The sequence below is a fragment of the Micrasema longulum genome, unplaced genomic scaffold (genome assembly GCF_059751315.1).
Source record: "Micrasema longulum isolate JH-2025_06_02 unplaced genomic scaffold, ASM5975131v1 h1tg000848l, whole genome shotgun sequence".
Classification (NCBI taxonomy): domain Eukaryota; kingdom Metazoa; phylum Arthropoda; class Insecta; order Trichoptera; family Brachycentridae; genus Micrasema; species Micrasema longulum.
The window spans coordinates 141,756-160,681 of NW_028278040.1; the positions used below are offsets into that span (position 1 = coordinate 141,756).

At 31.4% G+C, this 18,926-nt stretch overlaps 1 protein-coding gene across 4 annotated transcripts in view; it reads left to right on the forward strand.

Moving 5' to 3' along the window:
• Positions 1-18,926, forward strand: part of LOC148278662 (lysosomal alpha-glucosidase-like) — a 166,828-nt gene that overhangs the window by 38,237 nt on the left and 109,665 nt on the right. For all 4 annotated transcript variants that reach the window (XM_088231059.1, XM_088231060.1, XM_088231061.1 and 1 more), the window contains one exon: positions 13,600-14,548. In XM_088231059.1, the coding sequence (XP_088087185.1) occupies positions 13,600-14,548 (949 nt within the window). The remainder of the gene's footprint in view (positions 1-13,599; positions 14,549-18,926) is intronic.

Consider the following 18,926-nt stretch of genomic DNA (forward strand, 5'->3'; position numbering starts at 1 on the left):
TGAAAAAATAAATAAAGTAGTATTTTGTAATTTGTCTAGATTAATTTATTAACATTTCTTAAATGTATCTCAAAATTGTAAATCTTTAGTCAATCTCACTTTTACGGTATTGAAAAAAAAGTTTAAGGGGCAAGAAAAACAGGAAAAAAATGAGTTTGAGATTAGAAAATAAAATTTAGCATTCGAAATGGAGTAGTTAATACATTTGACATTCATGCTTGAGGTCACGGGTACAATAGCCGACAAGCCTGTTTAGATTAAATTTCCACCGAACAGCTGATAACAGAAACAGTATAAACACTTTTACAATTCATATTTATGTACATTATTTAGTGCTAGTTAGATAACACAGTTTTGTAAAAGTAACTATTAATACATTTTTTTATCTTCATATTCAAATCGTAAACTGCTTCGAAAGTCTACTAAATTTATTTATTGTGTAAAAAAATATCGGTTAGTTCTTTCAGTTTTAACACTAAATCACTCGTGCGGACTATATTAAATAGTAATCTTTTACACGCTTTTAATGATATTTTTTACCTATAGAAATTTGCGAGTTAGGCGACCATATATTCTTCAAGGACAAATGTTTTTAAGAATCAGTGCCACGCAGACGCTATGAGCGCACGAGTATTATTGCTCCACAAATGTACAGTTTATGTTATGTTTTTGTTCTTTTATTGTGCGTTTTATTTATTTTATATGAATAATATAGGTATATATCAATAAAATATAAACATATGTACACAGTGTAAAAAATGTCAGAGCTTTTTGGTAATTATCTCTGAATATTATAAAGTCTTCTTTGTATATTCTCACAAGCAAAATATTAAAAAAAAAAGTTTATTGTTAAGTGTCCTCGGCACGGGTAACCTCAGTGAGGTCAAATTATTTTTTTTATTGTTTGTTGTGTGGGAAAAATTAATTAAAAATTTAGCAAATAGTTTTTTACGTCGATATTTTACAAATTCAAAAAAAGTGTTCATGTTCCTAAAATTGGAGGTGATGTTTATTTTTTCTCTATCTTATGACTTTATGTTGTGTTTTTTAAATTTAAATAAAAATTAATTTCACGATAAGCATATTTTTCATTTTAAAAAAATACCCGATATAATAAAACATCGTTTGTTAGTGTTCAAAATTAGTTTGGATTTATCATCATACCCGTATACTAATGCAGCGTATATTGATCATCTGTTACAAGAAGGTAAGGTGATTAGCCTTACGCTTCAGGCGCCAGTCCAGAAACTTTAAAAAAAGCAGTGGAGAACCACCATTTAGATAAATTATTCTATGTCAATCTTTCCAGGAATAAAATCCGAAACCTTGATCATGGTATGCGATTGCACCAACCACTACCCTACGAAGCGGACTTATTTTCCCTCGATATCCTTATTGAGAATTTTGACTTTAGATTTGGATAACATAAGGCAAAATAATTATCTGAAATTTCGTTATAAAAAAAAAAGGCTGGACTAAAATCAGTGTTTGATTTTAATATAACGATTTTAATGCAGAGTTTTATGAAATAAACGCCAACTCAATACATAAATAAACTTTTGTTATAATAAAATAATCATTTTATTCGGCACTACATTAGTACACCGACTTCAGCGTTGCTAGATCATTAATTTGTTACATGAATCTAAAGTGATCCGTCAAACTATTTGAGTCTCAGTTCAGGGACTATGATATATTTCAGTATATAAACACATATTCAAATCAATATTTTAAATTACTTATGGGATTTCGCACCCACGACCTTACTCACGACTCACGACTCACTACTCACGACAGGCAAATAATCTAGACCACAAAGCGAACTGACTATGTAGGTACCCTCCTACTTACATACCCAGTAATAAGGCATAAGGGCTTGTCAAGAGAGGCAACGTAATACATGATAGATAAAGCTAAGGCAACCAAAGGTATCCATTTATAGCAGGACACCAAATGCCGAACAGTCAAGTGGATCGGAAGGTCTGTTGACGAACATTAACGGTCCGCCTTCTTCTTGCGAGTTTTCTGTGGCTTACTCATCATTACAGCAAATGCGGAGAAGTTTCTAAAGCAGAGCCTAGCTGAAGCAATCCACTACACTAGCGGCTTCCAACCTTTATGCTACTAGGCCTCCCCTTGTTAAAAAAATATTCATTATTCCATGCCCGCTCCCTAGTTAGAGCATATGGTGTCCACAAAGATCCACCAAGCATCTCTGTCGGCTGCCAGCTTCTGTGCATCCTCCCAAGTCAGGTTTGCGTCCCGTATTTCTGACACGAACTGCCGATGAACAGACAGCCGTGGACGTCCAGGACGTCGAGAATCTGATGCCTTGTAAAGTAGGCAAGCGTGCTTAAGATTATTAGAAGGCATCCGCAGAATATGACCAAGCCGACCGTATCGCTTCTGCTTGATGACAGTTGTCTCTTTTTACTTCATTCCGCACAAAGTCAAAACACCGCACACCTAAGATCCTTTCGAAAAACCTTTACTCAAAACTCAGAATATTGTTTTTTTGGGCCCTAGTGAGGTGCCACACTTCGCGTCCGTAGAGGAGAATAGGTAATGCAAGCGTTATATAATTTGGTTTTTACTGAGTAAATATCCGATCTCCAGACAGCTTTCACACTGTTAAATGTAGTGCCTGCTATTTTAAAAAAAAAAATTATTCAGATAACCAACAGATACAATTATCATATACAAAAAACAAAACAAATAACAAATAAGCCGATTACAAGTTTTCACAAATAGACACAAATATTCCTAGCCGCACTCCCAGTTCTTTTTGAAAGCTACCATTTTCCGTAACAAAAACTCCCAGGTATTTGAAACTTTTGACCCTTTCAATGATTTGGTTTGACAAAGTCAGGCATCAAGGCATGAAGTGTTACACAGTACATGGGTTTTCGCAATATTGATTTTTAAACCCATGTGTGCGGAGTACCTATTTAGGTTATCTACAGTGGCCTGAAGACTTGTGACAGAATCGTCAATTATGACCGCATCATCGGTATACACTAGGTAGCAGAGTTTTTGGGAGGAGGAGATGGATATTCCTCGATCAAGTGGAATTGACTTCCTTAGGATAAAGACCATGAGGATTATAAAAAGGAACGGTGCAAGGACACAACCTTGACAAACTCTGGTGGTGACCTCAAACCAATATGTGACAACGTCGTTGATTCTGGATTCGGCATTCGCTATTTGAGTGAAGGGCTTTGAAAAGTTCGACTAGTTTTGTAGGCACCCCATATGCTTCTAGTATTTTTCAGAGGGTGGGTAAGTGTGGACTATCAAATGCTTTTTCGTAATCTACGAAGCATGACAAAAACTTTGTTAGAAACTAAAAATTACTATAAACAGAAGAAAAACAAGCTTATGCTATAACATACATGTTCATGTATATTTATTTTGGAAGATGGTACATAATCAAAAATTGAATGTGAAGGTTGTTTTTGTCTATTGGCACAAAGTTTATCAAATCTTGGGAGCAATGTGGAAAGTGCCACTCGTATCTCCTTTTCGACTTTTAACCTAACTCGATATTTGATTTTTATTGCAGCCAGTGGCCGAATAACTCGTTTCGCATAAATAAGACGTTACAAACGGTAGAAGTACCTGCATTTCTTTGCAATACAAAGATTCATGCTCTCCGTTAAGGTTTATCCAAAGATATATAATTATATCAATTTAATAATTTTTTTAATTGGCGCTTCCCCTGGCATAGTCCGCGCCTCCCAGGTTAGAAACCGCTGCTCTAGACCATGCAAAAATATACTCCGCAAAGTTTTTCTTTTAAGTAAATTTGGAATCAGTTCAGCTTACATAAAAGAAAAGAGATAAATAACTATGTTTTGAGTTTGTCCAAATGTTTGTAAACAGGCTGGATTTTCTCCCTTAAGAGTTATTTAGACCTAAATTTGTTGCAAAAGAGAGGGTCAACATTTTTGAGGAGGGATATGGAAGTCTAAGTATTTACATGGCCTATAACCAGTCATTGGCAAAAGTCAACAGATGGAAGAGTTGAGGAAATGTAGATGTTTAAATATGGACAAGCCAATGAAAGGTCTCAAGCCCTGTAAATGCCTAGACTTCCAAATTCCCCCGTCAAAAATGTTTTTTCTCTTGTTGCAACAAATTAAGATATAAAGAAGTAACTATTTCTTTGAAGTTAGTATAAACCTTATACATTATAAGTAGGGTAAAAAATAATGCAAATCAAATTTTAAAAAAACATTAAAAAACCTACGTACTAAAAAAATGGGCTCTAATATTCATACTAGGAATGTTGTTAGTTTCGGATTCGCAATGAAGATCAACAAATTATATGAAACACGGTTTTAAAAATTGTAACTAAAAATTTTCTGGATATTTCGTTCGTCTCCTGGGAAATTTAAATTGACTTTTTTCGTCAATCCGAGAAATTATTAATTATACTCGTGACATTCAAAAGGTTGAATGTTGACACAAAAGAAAGCCTTCAAGTAGCCTCAAAAGACTAAAATGAAAATCATATCGTTTAAAGTCTGTATAATTTTTTAAAAATTCAGGCTAGGTAAGTACTTGCCCATCTCAATCAAACAGTTTTTTAAATCATAATCACTATTCTCCTTCCCGCATCTAGTGGTATATAGGGCACTGCATTAGTAAAAAAAAATGCTACACGAAAGTAAGGTGAACAGTCTTACGCTTCAAGTTTAAGTCCAGAAATAATAAAATACTGCAGTTTTAATAATTCAAATCAATATTTTACGTCTACCCTACCAGCGGGAATCAAACCCAGGTCCCCAATAATGGGAAGCAAACGCGTCAACCGATTCACAACGAGGCGGATTTATTTCCACTCGATTTCCTTTTCCAAGATTTTTATCTGTGAGTAGCCATCGAGTTGAAAACACTCGACCAGAGTTCGTATTCTATTTCATTCATAATTTGTAAGGAACTTTGTTCATGTTTTTTTGTGAATAAGAAAGTTCAGTGGCTTTTTACATTTTTTTATTTGTTAATATACTATTAAACTAAGTCAAAAAATGTTTCTTACAATTTTTATACATCGTATTATCAACGCTACGATTTTTTAAAGTTTTGACGTTAGAGGTTCATTTCCGCTTATTCTCATTCAGTCTTTGCCATTGGTCCAAAAGCGAAAAGCAGACCGGAAATCCTCCATAGCTCTCTGATCACATAAACTAGTGACGTCATTCGAAGTAGTGCGTTTTTATTATTTTTTCCTTACATTTTCAAGAAACTTTGCACTACAATTTAATGCTCTAATTTTTACCCCGAGCAAAAAAACATTTTTTGTATCCCATTTTCCATAGGACTGAAGTTGTTCATTAGCATGAAAACATCCACATGCGGATTTTCAAAAATCACCTCAAATTTCTGTAGTTTTTATAAATATGCGCATCTTTCATGACGAGTCCTTGTATTTGTCTTCAAATTTACTAAATTTTGTTTTTTAGTTTACAGGTGTAAGTTTCCCCATAAAACGATTATTTCAGGATTAAAATTTATTGCAACAGAGATGTGAAACATTTGAGAAAGATGTAGAAGTCAAGGCATTTACACAGCTTATAATCAGTCAATGGCTAGTTTGAGTGATCACTTTACAAAATGTTTGACGTTCACTTTTCTGCTTGTTTGTTTAATAATCAAAATTACCCAAATTGTTTACTATTAAACAGCCATTGGCTCTTTCTAAGTTAATATTTACATAAGAAATTAACGAAATTATTTGTTAATAAACATTTTAATAACGAGTTATTAATCATTCAGCCATATTATATCTAGAAAAAAAGGAATAGCTTGTTATTGGTAATTTAGACTGAATTTAGTTTATGTCAAGACCATCACAGTAGTCACAAAGATGTCTAGCTCATATACAGAGTGTTACTTTTATGAACAAATAATTCAATATTATTTATTACGATTGAATAAAACGGTTTTTATGACCAACTTGTGGTATAGTGATTAGCGCGTTTGATTTTCGTGCATGAGGTTAACATGAAATATTTTTTAAGATTGACTTTGCAATGTTTTTGTTGGAAATGTTTCGTTTTAACATGGAAATATTTTTGATGTATTCTTAAGATAATAAACTTTCGGTATTTTCGGTTCCTCATTTTTCATAAATGTGAAAAATGTTATAAAATTAAAAGTATTTACTAAAACCGGATGATTCAATGTGGTTTTTTTCAGTGCTGCATAGTCGTTAATATATTACACATTTTTTATTTTGGTCATGTACTTAGCTAGTTTAATGAAAATGTGTATTTTATTTATTTTTACACGTAATCGATGAAAAAAGGGAGTTTTAATTTTTTATTTTGTATTGTTTTTAAACCAAATGAACGAAAAAAATTAAAGTTATGTTTATTTTTAATAAATTCTACTCTACTCATAAAAATAACTTAATAAATAAAGGCTTATGGTAATAATCATTATTTCGGTAACTAAAATCATTTATTTAAGGTAAATATTTTTTTATAATTTAGTCAGCACCTCAGCAAAGCAATTTTATTCACGAGAAAATTAGTCAAATTAATATGCAGGCAATATTAAAAGGGAATTTCTCAAATATTTTATTATTTGAAATAATTGTATGTTTACAGAAATGTATTTAAAAAAACGTTGACTTCTTTATTGTTTTTGCATATATTGGTACTCGGATTCATTGTTTTTAATTTACTCTCTTATTGTTGGCTCTAAAGATAACTTTAGTAAATTTAAGGTTGAATGTTTTGAGTGCATTCGATTACTTATTGGTTTTACTTTTATTTTCTCAGTGGCTTAATCATATTTGTGGCATACCGGGTAAACGATTAAAAACAAAATTACCCGGAACTTCAAATTGATGGAAAAATAATGTTTTAGGATTGATAGAATATCTAAAGGCACATTTCTAAATAAGGGTTCAATCATTTATATATAAACGTTGAATTAAACCGAAAAAAAAACATTTTATAATTATTATTGTATTGAGTTTTGAAAATGCCGAACAAAAACATTTTATCTTACCGACAAATGCGCGATTGTTGCAAGACGGCCGATTTGTAAATAAATAGATATCTATAAAAAAATCATAATGGCAATAATATTCAGTTTCAATTTAACGTAGTTATGCAGAAAGCAGCCAGTCCACAATTTTGAAAAAAATGAGATATTGGTGTTATCGGGTGTAGTCAGGTAAGGTCAATTCTATGTTCTGCTAAAAATAGCCGGACCGCTTTCATACAAAAAACTGTAAAAATCACCTTCTGAAAATAGTGGCGATTACAAAAACGGAATTTCTCAATTTTTAGAAAACACCCACAGGACCAGAAAAATCTGACGGTACTTTAAAATTTATTTACACTGTTTAAACACATAATAAGATTTTTGTTTGTTACACCAAAAAACTAATGTATTCATTGTTAATCATTTGTCAAAGTCAAAAACATTCCAACTGTTGTGTAGATTTGATAATTCACTCCTCTCACAAAGGTGCTATTATCTCAGTTTAACTTTTATATGGCTGGCTGCTTTCTGCATAACTACGTTCAATTACTGTTTTGTCTTTCTTATACAAAACATTTGAGTTTGTATGTGAAAATTCTTGATGAAAGTTTATTGTAATTTATTATATCTGGTCATGACCCGTCTCGAAGATGTCATGAAAGTGATGAAACCGGTCACTGGATATTCCAAATTTGTGGGTTAAAGTATCACTCGTCTTTTGTTTATATAATAAATTTCTTATCCAAGTTTAATCTTTTAAATCCATACACCCCCAAACGACTTAATTTATATATGTATTTAAATATATATTTCAACACAACTCGGCACCGGGATTTACGTAGATTAACTAGATTAACCCGAATTCATTGGAATTACTACCACAGCAGAACCGTTCGCTATTTGAAAAACATAATTTATTATTGAATATGTCCTTGTAATTCTCAGTAAATGAAACGGAAAAACACGAAAACAGCCTATACCCGCGGTAGAGATAATCCTGAAGTAAATCATACATTGTCTACAAACATTTGGGCATACTCATATGTATGCATGATTACTGACTAGTATTTTATATTATTATACTCACCGTACCCAAGATTTATACCTAGGCAATTTATACTGTCTTGAATAGGTGCTTTAAAATCCAATTAAAATATTTGCATTTTATTTAAAGTAAATGTGCAATGCGTTTTCATTTTGAATTATTTTTTATTTCATAAAAAAACCAAATAAATAACAAAGCTTCGCAAATATACAGATAATTTCAAAAAATGTAATTTTGTTTCGATCACTTTTGATTAGTTAAATTACTCTCCAGTGACCGGGATTTATCATGACTGGCATCTTCAGACTAGTGAGAGACTAAACAAACTATTGGTAAAGTCATAAAATTTTGTAATTTTCTCTTATTCGCTGACGACCTAAAATTTTTTTGTGAAATACTGACTTCTTCAGATTGTATTAAACTTCAGTGTGACATTCAAAATATAATTCAATGTAGCAAACAAAACAAATTATTCTTCAATGTTTCCAAATGTGTTGTAATGGCATACACAAGAGCATCTAAAACAATATACTATCGTTATCTCATGGATGGAGTAAGGCTTGAAAGGGCTTCAACGTCCAGAGATCTCGGCGTGTTATTTGATGCTCAGTTATCTTTTAATTTTTATATAGTTTATCTATGTAATGACTCCCTTAAAATGCTTAGCTTTGTTCTTAGAAATGCCAAGATCTTTTCTAACACTCAGATTATGAGGACATTGTATAATTCCTTGGTAAGAAGTCGTTTGGAGCTTAGTTCCATTATTTGGTCGCCACATGAGACTCGATACTCTTTGATGGTGGAGAGAGTGCAGAAAAAAATTCTGCACTATCTGTACCTAAAAGAGTGTGGATATTATCCTTGGCTCTTCCCAACCGACTTTTTACTGGGGATGCTGGCTATCAGTCATTATGGAGAAAGAGGGACGTTCATTTGGGTGTTCACTTTTTCCAGGTGATCGGTGGTCGCATACATAACTCAGAAATTCTGATGGATGTAGGTCTGTTTGTACCTGATAACTATATTCGACAAAGACAGCATCGATTGTTTTACCTACCGCGATGCAGAACCAACCTGCCAATGGTTATGCCAGTTGGTAGAGCAATCTTGCTTCTTAATCGCATCGCCTTGGATGTCAACATATTTCACGACAGTGGGCCTTCCCTTAGGAAAGCACTTTCTAACTTTTTATTTTTCTTTTTACATTTTGTTATTTTATTTTAATAACATAACTATCTACTGTAATTTGTGATATATTATTGTATTTAGAATGAATTGGGTCTTTTTTCTGTAATATTCTAAATATCTGAATAAATAAATGAAATAAATGAAATGAAATGTTAGGACACAAGTAAAAGCGATGTTGATCATGATTTTCTATGATTTACTCGCATGTGAACAAACTAGTGTATATGAAATAATTTTAAGTATTATCCTATATTTATTATGTGAATTTACGGTATGTGTAAATCCATGTTGTATAAATAATAGATAAATAAATATAATTTGTCAAGGGTAATTCACCAAAAAAGTCATTCCAGGTAGATAATTATTATTAACATATGACAACAGAGATGAAGAACATTTTATAGAAGGTTATATAGAAGTCTAGAAATCTACAGGACTTATGACCTGTCGTTGGCTGGTTAATGTGGCCAATTTACACATTGTGTAACATTTACCATTCTGCCCATATTTGAACATCTATTTTACCTTCCCTTAAATGTTCTTCGTCTCTGGTGTAATATGTTTATATAAACAGCTTCCCTGGGAGTTGAATCCAGTTCTTGTCTACAAAAATTTGGACAAGCTTAAAAATTTTTAGAAAATTAATACAAAAAATACCATTGTCTGTCTTCTAACTGCAGATTGTGTGTTTCGCCAATAGCGTATGTATTGTTAAACTTGACATTAGTATTTTTATCACAGGCATAATTTGACTCTATAAGCGGTTAGCAAACGTGGAGTTATGAATGTTATTTTCCAACTTTAAATGTGTCCTTTTTCCTAGTTTTGAATGATATTCCTATCTCTCTCACGTACTCTGCTTTAAATTATCCTTAAAATAATAATATGTTCCTGAGTGAGCATCCCTTTTCCTTTTATCTTTAATATTTATGAACAATTTTCCCGTATTTGAATAATTACGAAATCCTTATAATGCTAAGGAACACTCATACTGTTATGTGCTTTGCTAATTTTATTACTTCAATATCCTTTACAATAATATATTATGTAGCTTTGCCCACGCGTTAGTCTCACACGTTTTTGAATCTTTAATACGAGTCCTTGACTGAGTTTTTAAGCAAATACTTGTTTTAATTAATCAGTCAATCATAGTTCATAAATAGTCTTAAATTAAAAGTGGTCAAAACTGAATAAAATATTTTATTTCCACCAAAATATCTCAGTTGAAAAACTCAATCATACAAAAAAAAACATTTTGGTAGGAAAATGTGAACTCCGACGTTACTGCGATTTCCCCGAATTGAGTTTTTATTATGAAAGTTTTCAAATTTATATTATATTTGTTGTTGACAGAACAATATTCGTTTATAAAAACTAATGGTGGTTTTATTTTATAACCCGGAAATTGATAAAAACAGAATGAAATAATAATGACCTCAAATTTATTCAAATTTGAAATCACTATATACGCTTAAAAATAAACATTATTTTAAAATTTCAATATAGTTTTTGTTAAAATCATTTGCATGAGAAAATTATGTTTCGGAATGCGGAAAATGTAATATAATTATTTTCTTATATAAGAAATCAAACACTGATTGGAGTCAACTAAACACTTTATTTTATTTTTACAAATATAAAAACAAATATTTCGTGACAATTTTTTCGCCTTGTTACGGCATTTTCAAACGAATGTGAAGATTAAAGGGATTCAATGTCTTTTTATAGTCATATGATTCACGGTACTTAAGTAAAAAATATAAATTTTTTTATGAACTATAGCATGTACATTAATCATGATTATGGGAAAAACCAATAGTTAAAGGCAAGGCTAAGTATTTAATAGGTCAGGGGGAATTTAGGGTTTATTTTTTGAATTTCGGAAAAATTTATAACAAAGAATGTATTTATTGACATACATGTATGTAATGCGAGATAATTTATAAAGTTTTATATCTGTAGAACATTGTTGTGGAAAGTATATCAATAATATAAAAAAAAAAAAAATAATAATAATAATGGTTTATTAACAAAAATTACCATTTCCTTATCCAATACATACATACTTAGGTTGGTGTACTATATAATTTTGATACATGATTGAAATATTATGAAGAAATTTATATAAACATAAGTGTTCAGTGAACTCAAATCATTCAAAATATTTAAAAATATTTAATTATTTATACTACATTTATTTTTTATATGTATTGATTACTGTTGATCGCGCCACTTGCCCGTTGGCAGTTGCACGCTCGAAAATTGCCGATTCGCGGGATGCGTTCTCCTTTGTTCACTATGCTATGGAACCCTAAATACAATGATTGCAATTCCTACCTTATTCTGGGTTCTGGCACCTCTATTGCTGGTACTTCTGTAGCGGCAGTCAGGATCCGATCCAACCTTGCTGTCTGGAACACTTGACAAATTATACACCCAGTAGATTTAATACTTATTGATGGCAAAATATTTTTTTGCGATCGCGGTAAGAATGTGAGAAATCACATGTGTACACGGTCGGTTCAGTCGTTGTTCTGGCGCCGGAACAATATAAGTACCCTTAGTAGGAAAAATGCAACATCTTAACTAGGGTCTTGTAGGTAGTAAACAAATCCAAACGCCTCATCCTAGCAAATGTGCTAGATATATAATATATTTTAATGTGTGCACATGTGGCGTAACCAAATGTTTTCATTTATTTTTTTGACCGGTAAATAACCCTAGTTACATAGTCAAAGACACTTGGTAATATGAAGTTTTTTTATTTATTATATGATAATAAATTTAAAAAAACAAAATTAACGGTAAACTGAAATTTTCCAAAATGGGATTCAACTACATAAACCCAATTTAAAAAAAATATTTGTTACCTTTGTGAAAAAGTAAATAACAATAATATCTATGTGTGTGTTGTTTTTTTTATTTTTTTTTACTCAATTTTTATTTTTATTTTATGTATTGTATAAAGACAACGGAATACAATTTAGAAAAAAATGAAAATAAAAAGTAGAGATAATTATAAATTCAATAATTATTTTTTAAATTTATTATTGTTAAATATTAATATTTACATAAACCATGGAGTAAACTTTTTAACTTTCTTTTCAAAGCACTTTCCTTTTTTTTCTATTCCTCTTTTTTAAAAACAGCTATTTTCTTTTATTTGCCTTTCTTTTATAAAGGTTAATATTTATATTTGTTACAGATGTAATATTTCTTTTTTATATATAAATACCGTTTACCAATGTATACTTTTCTCGATGATATTGTACTTTTTTAAATAGTATGCTATTTTTTGTTGTATTTTTTTCACTGCTATAAATTAATAAAGGTTCATGGAACCGTAAATAAATAAATAAATAATAAAAAGTGTAATGATGTAAGTGGGGATAATTGCGGTATCGAATTTCGAAAGAATATTATTTTTAATAGATGTTGCAGAGTCTAGTCGAGAGTATCTATTTGATTGTATAAGGTGTACGAGTGATGGGGGAATTTATTTGCCGCATTTATATTGTATTTTTTAAGTATGTGAAAAAGTTTGGTGTGTCTTGTTCGCCTAGGTGGCATATTTAAATTCATCGAGGAGAGTAGATCTGGGCAGTCAGTTTGGCCATCGAGTATTTTATGTATAAATAAAGGGTCTTCAAGTTCTCGCCGTTTGTTTTACCACACACATAGATGAAAAATAATTTGTTATTTTCTTATGTAATTTAAAAACCGTTACATCTCTTAATTTGATTGACAGGTAAGTATAGATAATAATAAATAAATTTAACTTGATCTAAAGGAAAAAAGTTTGGTATCTTTGTATATTCGTGGGTATACTGGCAAAAAACGTTAACTCGAAAATATGCGGATTTGACTTAATGATGCAGTTTTGTAAAATTTTCAACGCTCTACAATCTGGCAAAATACACTCAGTCATATCAAATTTCATATATCTGTTGTTTTAAAAATAAGTTTAAGGTTAAGTATACTGGTATTTTATTCAGGCTAAAAGCTTTAAATAACTAAATATTTCCTAATATAAAAATAAAAAACGGGAAAATTAAAAATATTTTCTTAAATGAGAACTTAAATCTTACTTTATTTAAATAAGACATAAAAGAGTCAAATTGGAACAAAACTTAAATGTTTGATTTCTCAAACCAGGGATTTAAGAGTTAAAGCTTTTTGCCAGTATACACACGATATTAATCTAACGAATATTCGAAAGAAATAAAAATCATGAAACAAGTTACTTTTTTATGGTTTCGATCAAAAAATATACTTACCTACGGTAAAAAATATAACCAAATTGAATGTTTGTATGTTGTTTTTTTGCCTTAATTTTTCTCCTAAAAATATTTCGTTTTATTTTCCAGGAATTCCTTGGTATCACATGATATTGCTAAATAAGCCTTTGAAAGTGGCGATAGTAATGATGCTTGCCAGTTTTCTAGCTCCGTTACTCGTTTTCTTCTTCCTCTACGAAGGTGTTTACGTCAAGGTAATATACAACGATGGATACTCTAGTGGCATATGTTCCCACAGCAGTGACCACCGAGTGCCTTGTGGAATATCGGCAATAACTGAACCAGGAAAATGCGCGAAAGACTGCTGCTACGATGAAAATAATAAATTTTGCTATCATCGCGTACCCTCAAAATACTCATATATATCTAAAACCAGTTGGGTCGAGAGCAAAAACCTAACACCGAGGATCAAAAATATACCGTATGGTATCAAACCCAATATTCAAGCCATACGTCTACACTTTGATGAGATATCCGATAAACACCTGAACTTCATGATCTATGATCCGAATTTCATTAAATTATCCGACGTTGGACGTATTGTATCAAATAAGAACTTTTTCTACAAGATATTTTACCCAGAAATCTTTGTCGAAATATTTTCTAAGGAGATCAACATTTCAAAACCTTTTCTTTCCACTGCACGAGGACCTCTGATAGCCGCTGACAATCTCTGGGAGTGGAGTTTGTATATTTCGGACGACGCGCTATATGGACTCGGAAACTTCTTTCTAAAACCACAACTCATGTACAGTACTGAAGATAACCCTCACGCGTCTCCATTCTTCATGAGTCAGAGGAATGGATCTTATCACGGAGTGTACTTGGAACAAGACGGTCCGCTGAATATAAACATGACAGAATCAAAAGTAGTTACGGTGCAGAGTTTGGCAGGACACAAAATTGGCGTCCATTTCTTTTACGGCCCTTCACCGAGTGAAGTAGTCAACCAATATATGAACTTTGTTGGGAAACAAGATATTCCGCCATATTGGGCGCTCGGCGTTCACTTTTGCAGGTAAGAATATTTTTATTATAAAGTTTAGTTTTCGTGAAAATCTGTTAAATTATATTATTAATAAATGTAAATATTTTTATTTCATTTAATAGCATAATAATACATTTTTACAATTTAAAATAAATTTAACTTGTTATATTTTTACTAAAACTAAAATCCCACCAAGCCACTTTTTGTAGCTTGTTGGTGAAGATTATATTTATACTGACTTAATAATATTATTTACATTTATAAAAACAATGAATAACATATAAAAATTAACAGCCGGAAAGATCAGAAAAAACATGTTTATACAAATAATAATATATAAATTTATTTTTTAAATATAAGAAAATATATAAAAAATTAAATATTTACACCTAAGCTACTATTCATATATAAACTCTAGATCGAGTAGCCACTCTCTTATTTTGCTCTTGTTACAATGTGAGTTGAATTTAAGTTCTTTTGGTAATAAATTAAAAATTCTAGGTACTAAATATTTGAGAGTTCTATTTCCATATTTATTACATACTTTTGGTACTACCAAGCCATCATTAGACGTGAAGCGTGTATTATGGTTATGTTTGAGAGGAAACTTGAATGTATTACTATGAAATTGTTCCAAAATGATGCAAAGCCACAGTAGTCCTCGAACAGGCAGAGTTTTGATTGTTTTGTACAGGAGATCATTATTACTTCTTTGTTCGTAAATCTCTGCAGGTATGATTCGCTTAACTATAGAATACTGTAGACCCTGGATCATTTTAATATTAGTTTTAGTCGAATGTCCCCACGACTTTATACCATATCTTATAATTGATTCTACTAAAGAAGAATAAATAATTTTAAGAGTGATTTTAGGCAAAATAAAAGATAACTTATATAAAGTACTCACAAGAGTCCGCAATCACAATAAAAACTCAAAATTAAGGCAATGACTGTTTAGATATTTAAAAAAAATATATTTATGTTAATTTGATATTTTATTAAAGTCTTTGTACTTAAACTATGGAATTAGATATTACAAAATCGGGTTCGAACCTTCGACCATTGATCCGCGAATTCACGACAATATAATAAAACCACAACGCAGTTCGGTAGTTGAATTCTGACAATATTATTTTCATATTTGTGCATGTACTAAATTCACGCCTTTCCTAATAACTTTGAATTCAATGAAACATCGAAAAAAATTCTTGATTTTGTGAGTTTTAATAATATAATTATGGAATAAGAAGAATAATTAAGGAAAGTTACAGTGACATATAAAATTAACTAAATATATAAAATAAGATTCTCAGAAAAAAAAAACATGCGTAATTTAGATAACTATATTAATCAATAATAAAATATAAACATTTAAGTTTAAAACCCTAATAATTATAACTTGCCACACTGACCCAATATGAAATATGTTTATCTATGACCCTCCCATGAATAGAAAATTGGTAATATGATATGATCCATGTTTCATGTAGGGAAGACCGGGGAAGGTTCGATTTTTTTTCCTTTTGATCTTAGAGGATAATATTATTCTTTTTTAAGAGATAACATTGATTTTTCTAAATATTTATGTTTAACACATTACTTTTTTATGAGTGGATGTTTTTTTTTTGAAAAGAAAAATTAGTACTTGTGTTGAATGACTTACTAAATATTTCAATTTAAGGGGATTTTTTCAAGAAGTTATAAATAACTCACTGTTAGAAAATAGGAATCAAGTTTTGGTAGAGATCGAAAACCTCGGACCTTCGATCCGCGGGTCCGCGATATTAGCTACTGGACAATATATATAGGACGTGTCATATTTTTTGTCGGTATGTGAATATTTAATAACCTTTTAAAAAAACAACAGATATTCATAAATTAAGTATTTTTATTTAATTTAACTCTTTACAGTTTATTTGAACTAGTTTAAAAAAAAACAATATCAATTATGTGGCCGTCTTTATTGGCCAAAGCAAAATGTGCCCTTTTTAATGCGTTTTCTATAACTTTTTCGAGCATCTTGGGAGGTATGGCGATGATTTCAGCACGAATGTTTGCCTTGAGCTCGTCAATGCTCCAAGGCTTGCTGACGTACAGTTTGTTTTTCAAATAACTCTATCAAATCTAGAGATCTGGGTGGCCGGTCAATGGCCCTTTTTTTGACATCACACGTCCTGAGATTTTTGTTGCAGAAACTGCATTGTTTGATTTGTTGTGTGGCATGGCGCTCCGTTTTGTAAAAACCAGTAACCACCTAGATATGTTTCACTTATTTGTGGATCGGCATAATAAGCCAACAACCACCGATATCAATTCCTATCGACTGTTTCGCCTTCTCTGAAGAAAAATGGCCCAAAGATGGTTTTGGCGCAAACGCCGCGCTGGCCCAAACAGTCAATTTTTAGTCATGCAATGGTGTTTCATGAATTTCGTGTGGATTTTTCGATCGTAGGCAAACGCGCTTACCATTATACCGCGAGGCCGACATAATATTAATTTTATTATGATAAATGATTTATTCCATAATTTAATACGTAAATGATAGTATAAAAAGCATTCACTCATTTTTTTATACTGCCTACCAATTTTTGGCAAACGTCAAATTCTATTTTCGCCCATTCTTATATATTTTCTTACTGTTGGTTTTATACACTGAGTGGTTTTATATATTACACTTTTTTTTAATATTGACGATACAAACATTATTGACTGTTCGGGCCAATTAATAAGGTTAGTTTTTTTTTTAACAACTAAAAACAAATATTTTTCAAATTTTTTGTTTTGTACACCATTTAGTGAAAATGACGTTAATTATATTGTAGTGGTATTTTTTTACAATCAATATTGTATAAAGTTTCCGCAAACCAAGTTTTGTAAAATTTCCATGGAAAATAAACGTAAAAATGGCATTTTCCAATAAAAAAATATTAAACGCCATCTTTGATAAATTAGTTTCATATTTTCGTTTAGAGTCACCTTAAAACATTAACTTTGTGGTCAAAAATTTTACCAAATGTAGTTAAATATTGTATATAGTTTCGTCCTTTCATCCCCTTTCTCTTTTTTTCAACTATTTCTCCCGAAAAATCAAACATTTTCATAACTTTATCAGTGTGTGTAAGGGTTGCCTATTATAAGCAAGTGTTTTTAAAATGGTACGGTGGTTTTATATTTTTGTGCAACAACTGTGGTGATTGAGCAATATTTTGAGTATATCCAAATGCTTGCAGACTGGCAGGATTTTCCCCCTAGGGAGTTGTTCATATTGAAACTTGTTGCAACAGACAGGGAAAACACTTTTGATTTAAACCAGCCAATGACAAGTAATAAGCCCTGTAAATGCCTAGACTCCTATATTCCCTTCTCAAAAAAGTTTTTTCTCTCTGTTGCGACAAATTTAAATGTGTATATTGGGTTTTGCATGTTCATTTAATTGGTGTTTTGACAAAGGGAAAGGTACGTCTCAAAATCTGTAGACTTAGAAAAGTCGGTAAGAGGTTATGTACACATATTTAATTACATTTAATAACTCAATACCTTGTTTTATTTTATTTATTCGCGATATTAAAAGTAATACATGCAAAAAAATATAACAAACAAAATATACAGAGAACAAAACCAATGAGAGAAATGCACAGAAATACACATTAACCGGTTTCTTTGCGTGTGTAAAATATGTTTTAGAAATAAGTTGCGAAGGTAAGTGTATAAAAACCCTACTGTGGGTTGCCTAAATGTGCCCTTCGTAATGAGCTAAGGTCATGGGCCAGGAAGCAGAGTGTACTCCTCCAGCAAAAAGCACCTGGTCAGTACCATACGAAGGAACTGATAAAAAGGTACTCGCAAAGTTTTGCTTTTGATCTAATAAGGCTCAACCAAAATCAAGTGAGGATTATCACTAGAGCCCTTACAGAGCACTGCAGATTGAACCAACACCTTGCTCGAATGAACCTTTCCGAAACTTCTGGATGTAGGTTATGCAGTGCAGATGAGATGCTTCACATCATAAAAGGAGTCTCATCCTCGGGGGACTACGAGTTTAACCTGATGATGTTAAAAAGCTTGCTCCCTAACTAATAACCCGATGGTTTACGGATCTATGCTTGGAGGAGGAGATTGAGCAAAATGAGAACTCTCGCTTTCCGCACAGGTGCCAGGCTCTTCATGGACCTGGACTTGGGGGGCTAGAACTATTCACGAAGACCCGTCACAATAGATCTTCACAGGTCACAGTGATGTCAGGAGCTTGTATAGCACTAAACCCCACCCTTAAGAATAAAATAAGAATAACATCGTAACTTAAAACATGTCGCAACCCACTGATGAGGGTTAAAACTTAAACCGTTTGTATATCGGCAAATATTTTTATGACGTATATTTTATTATAACATAATTAATTATTTAACGA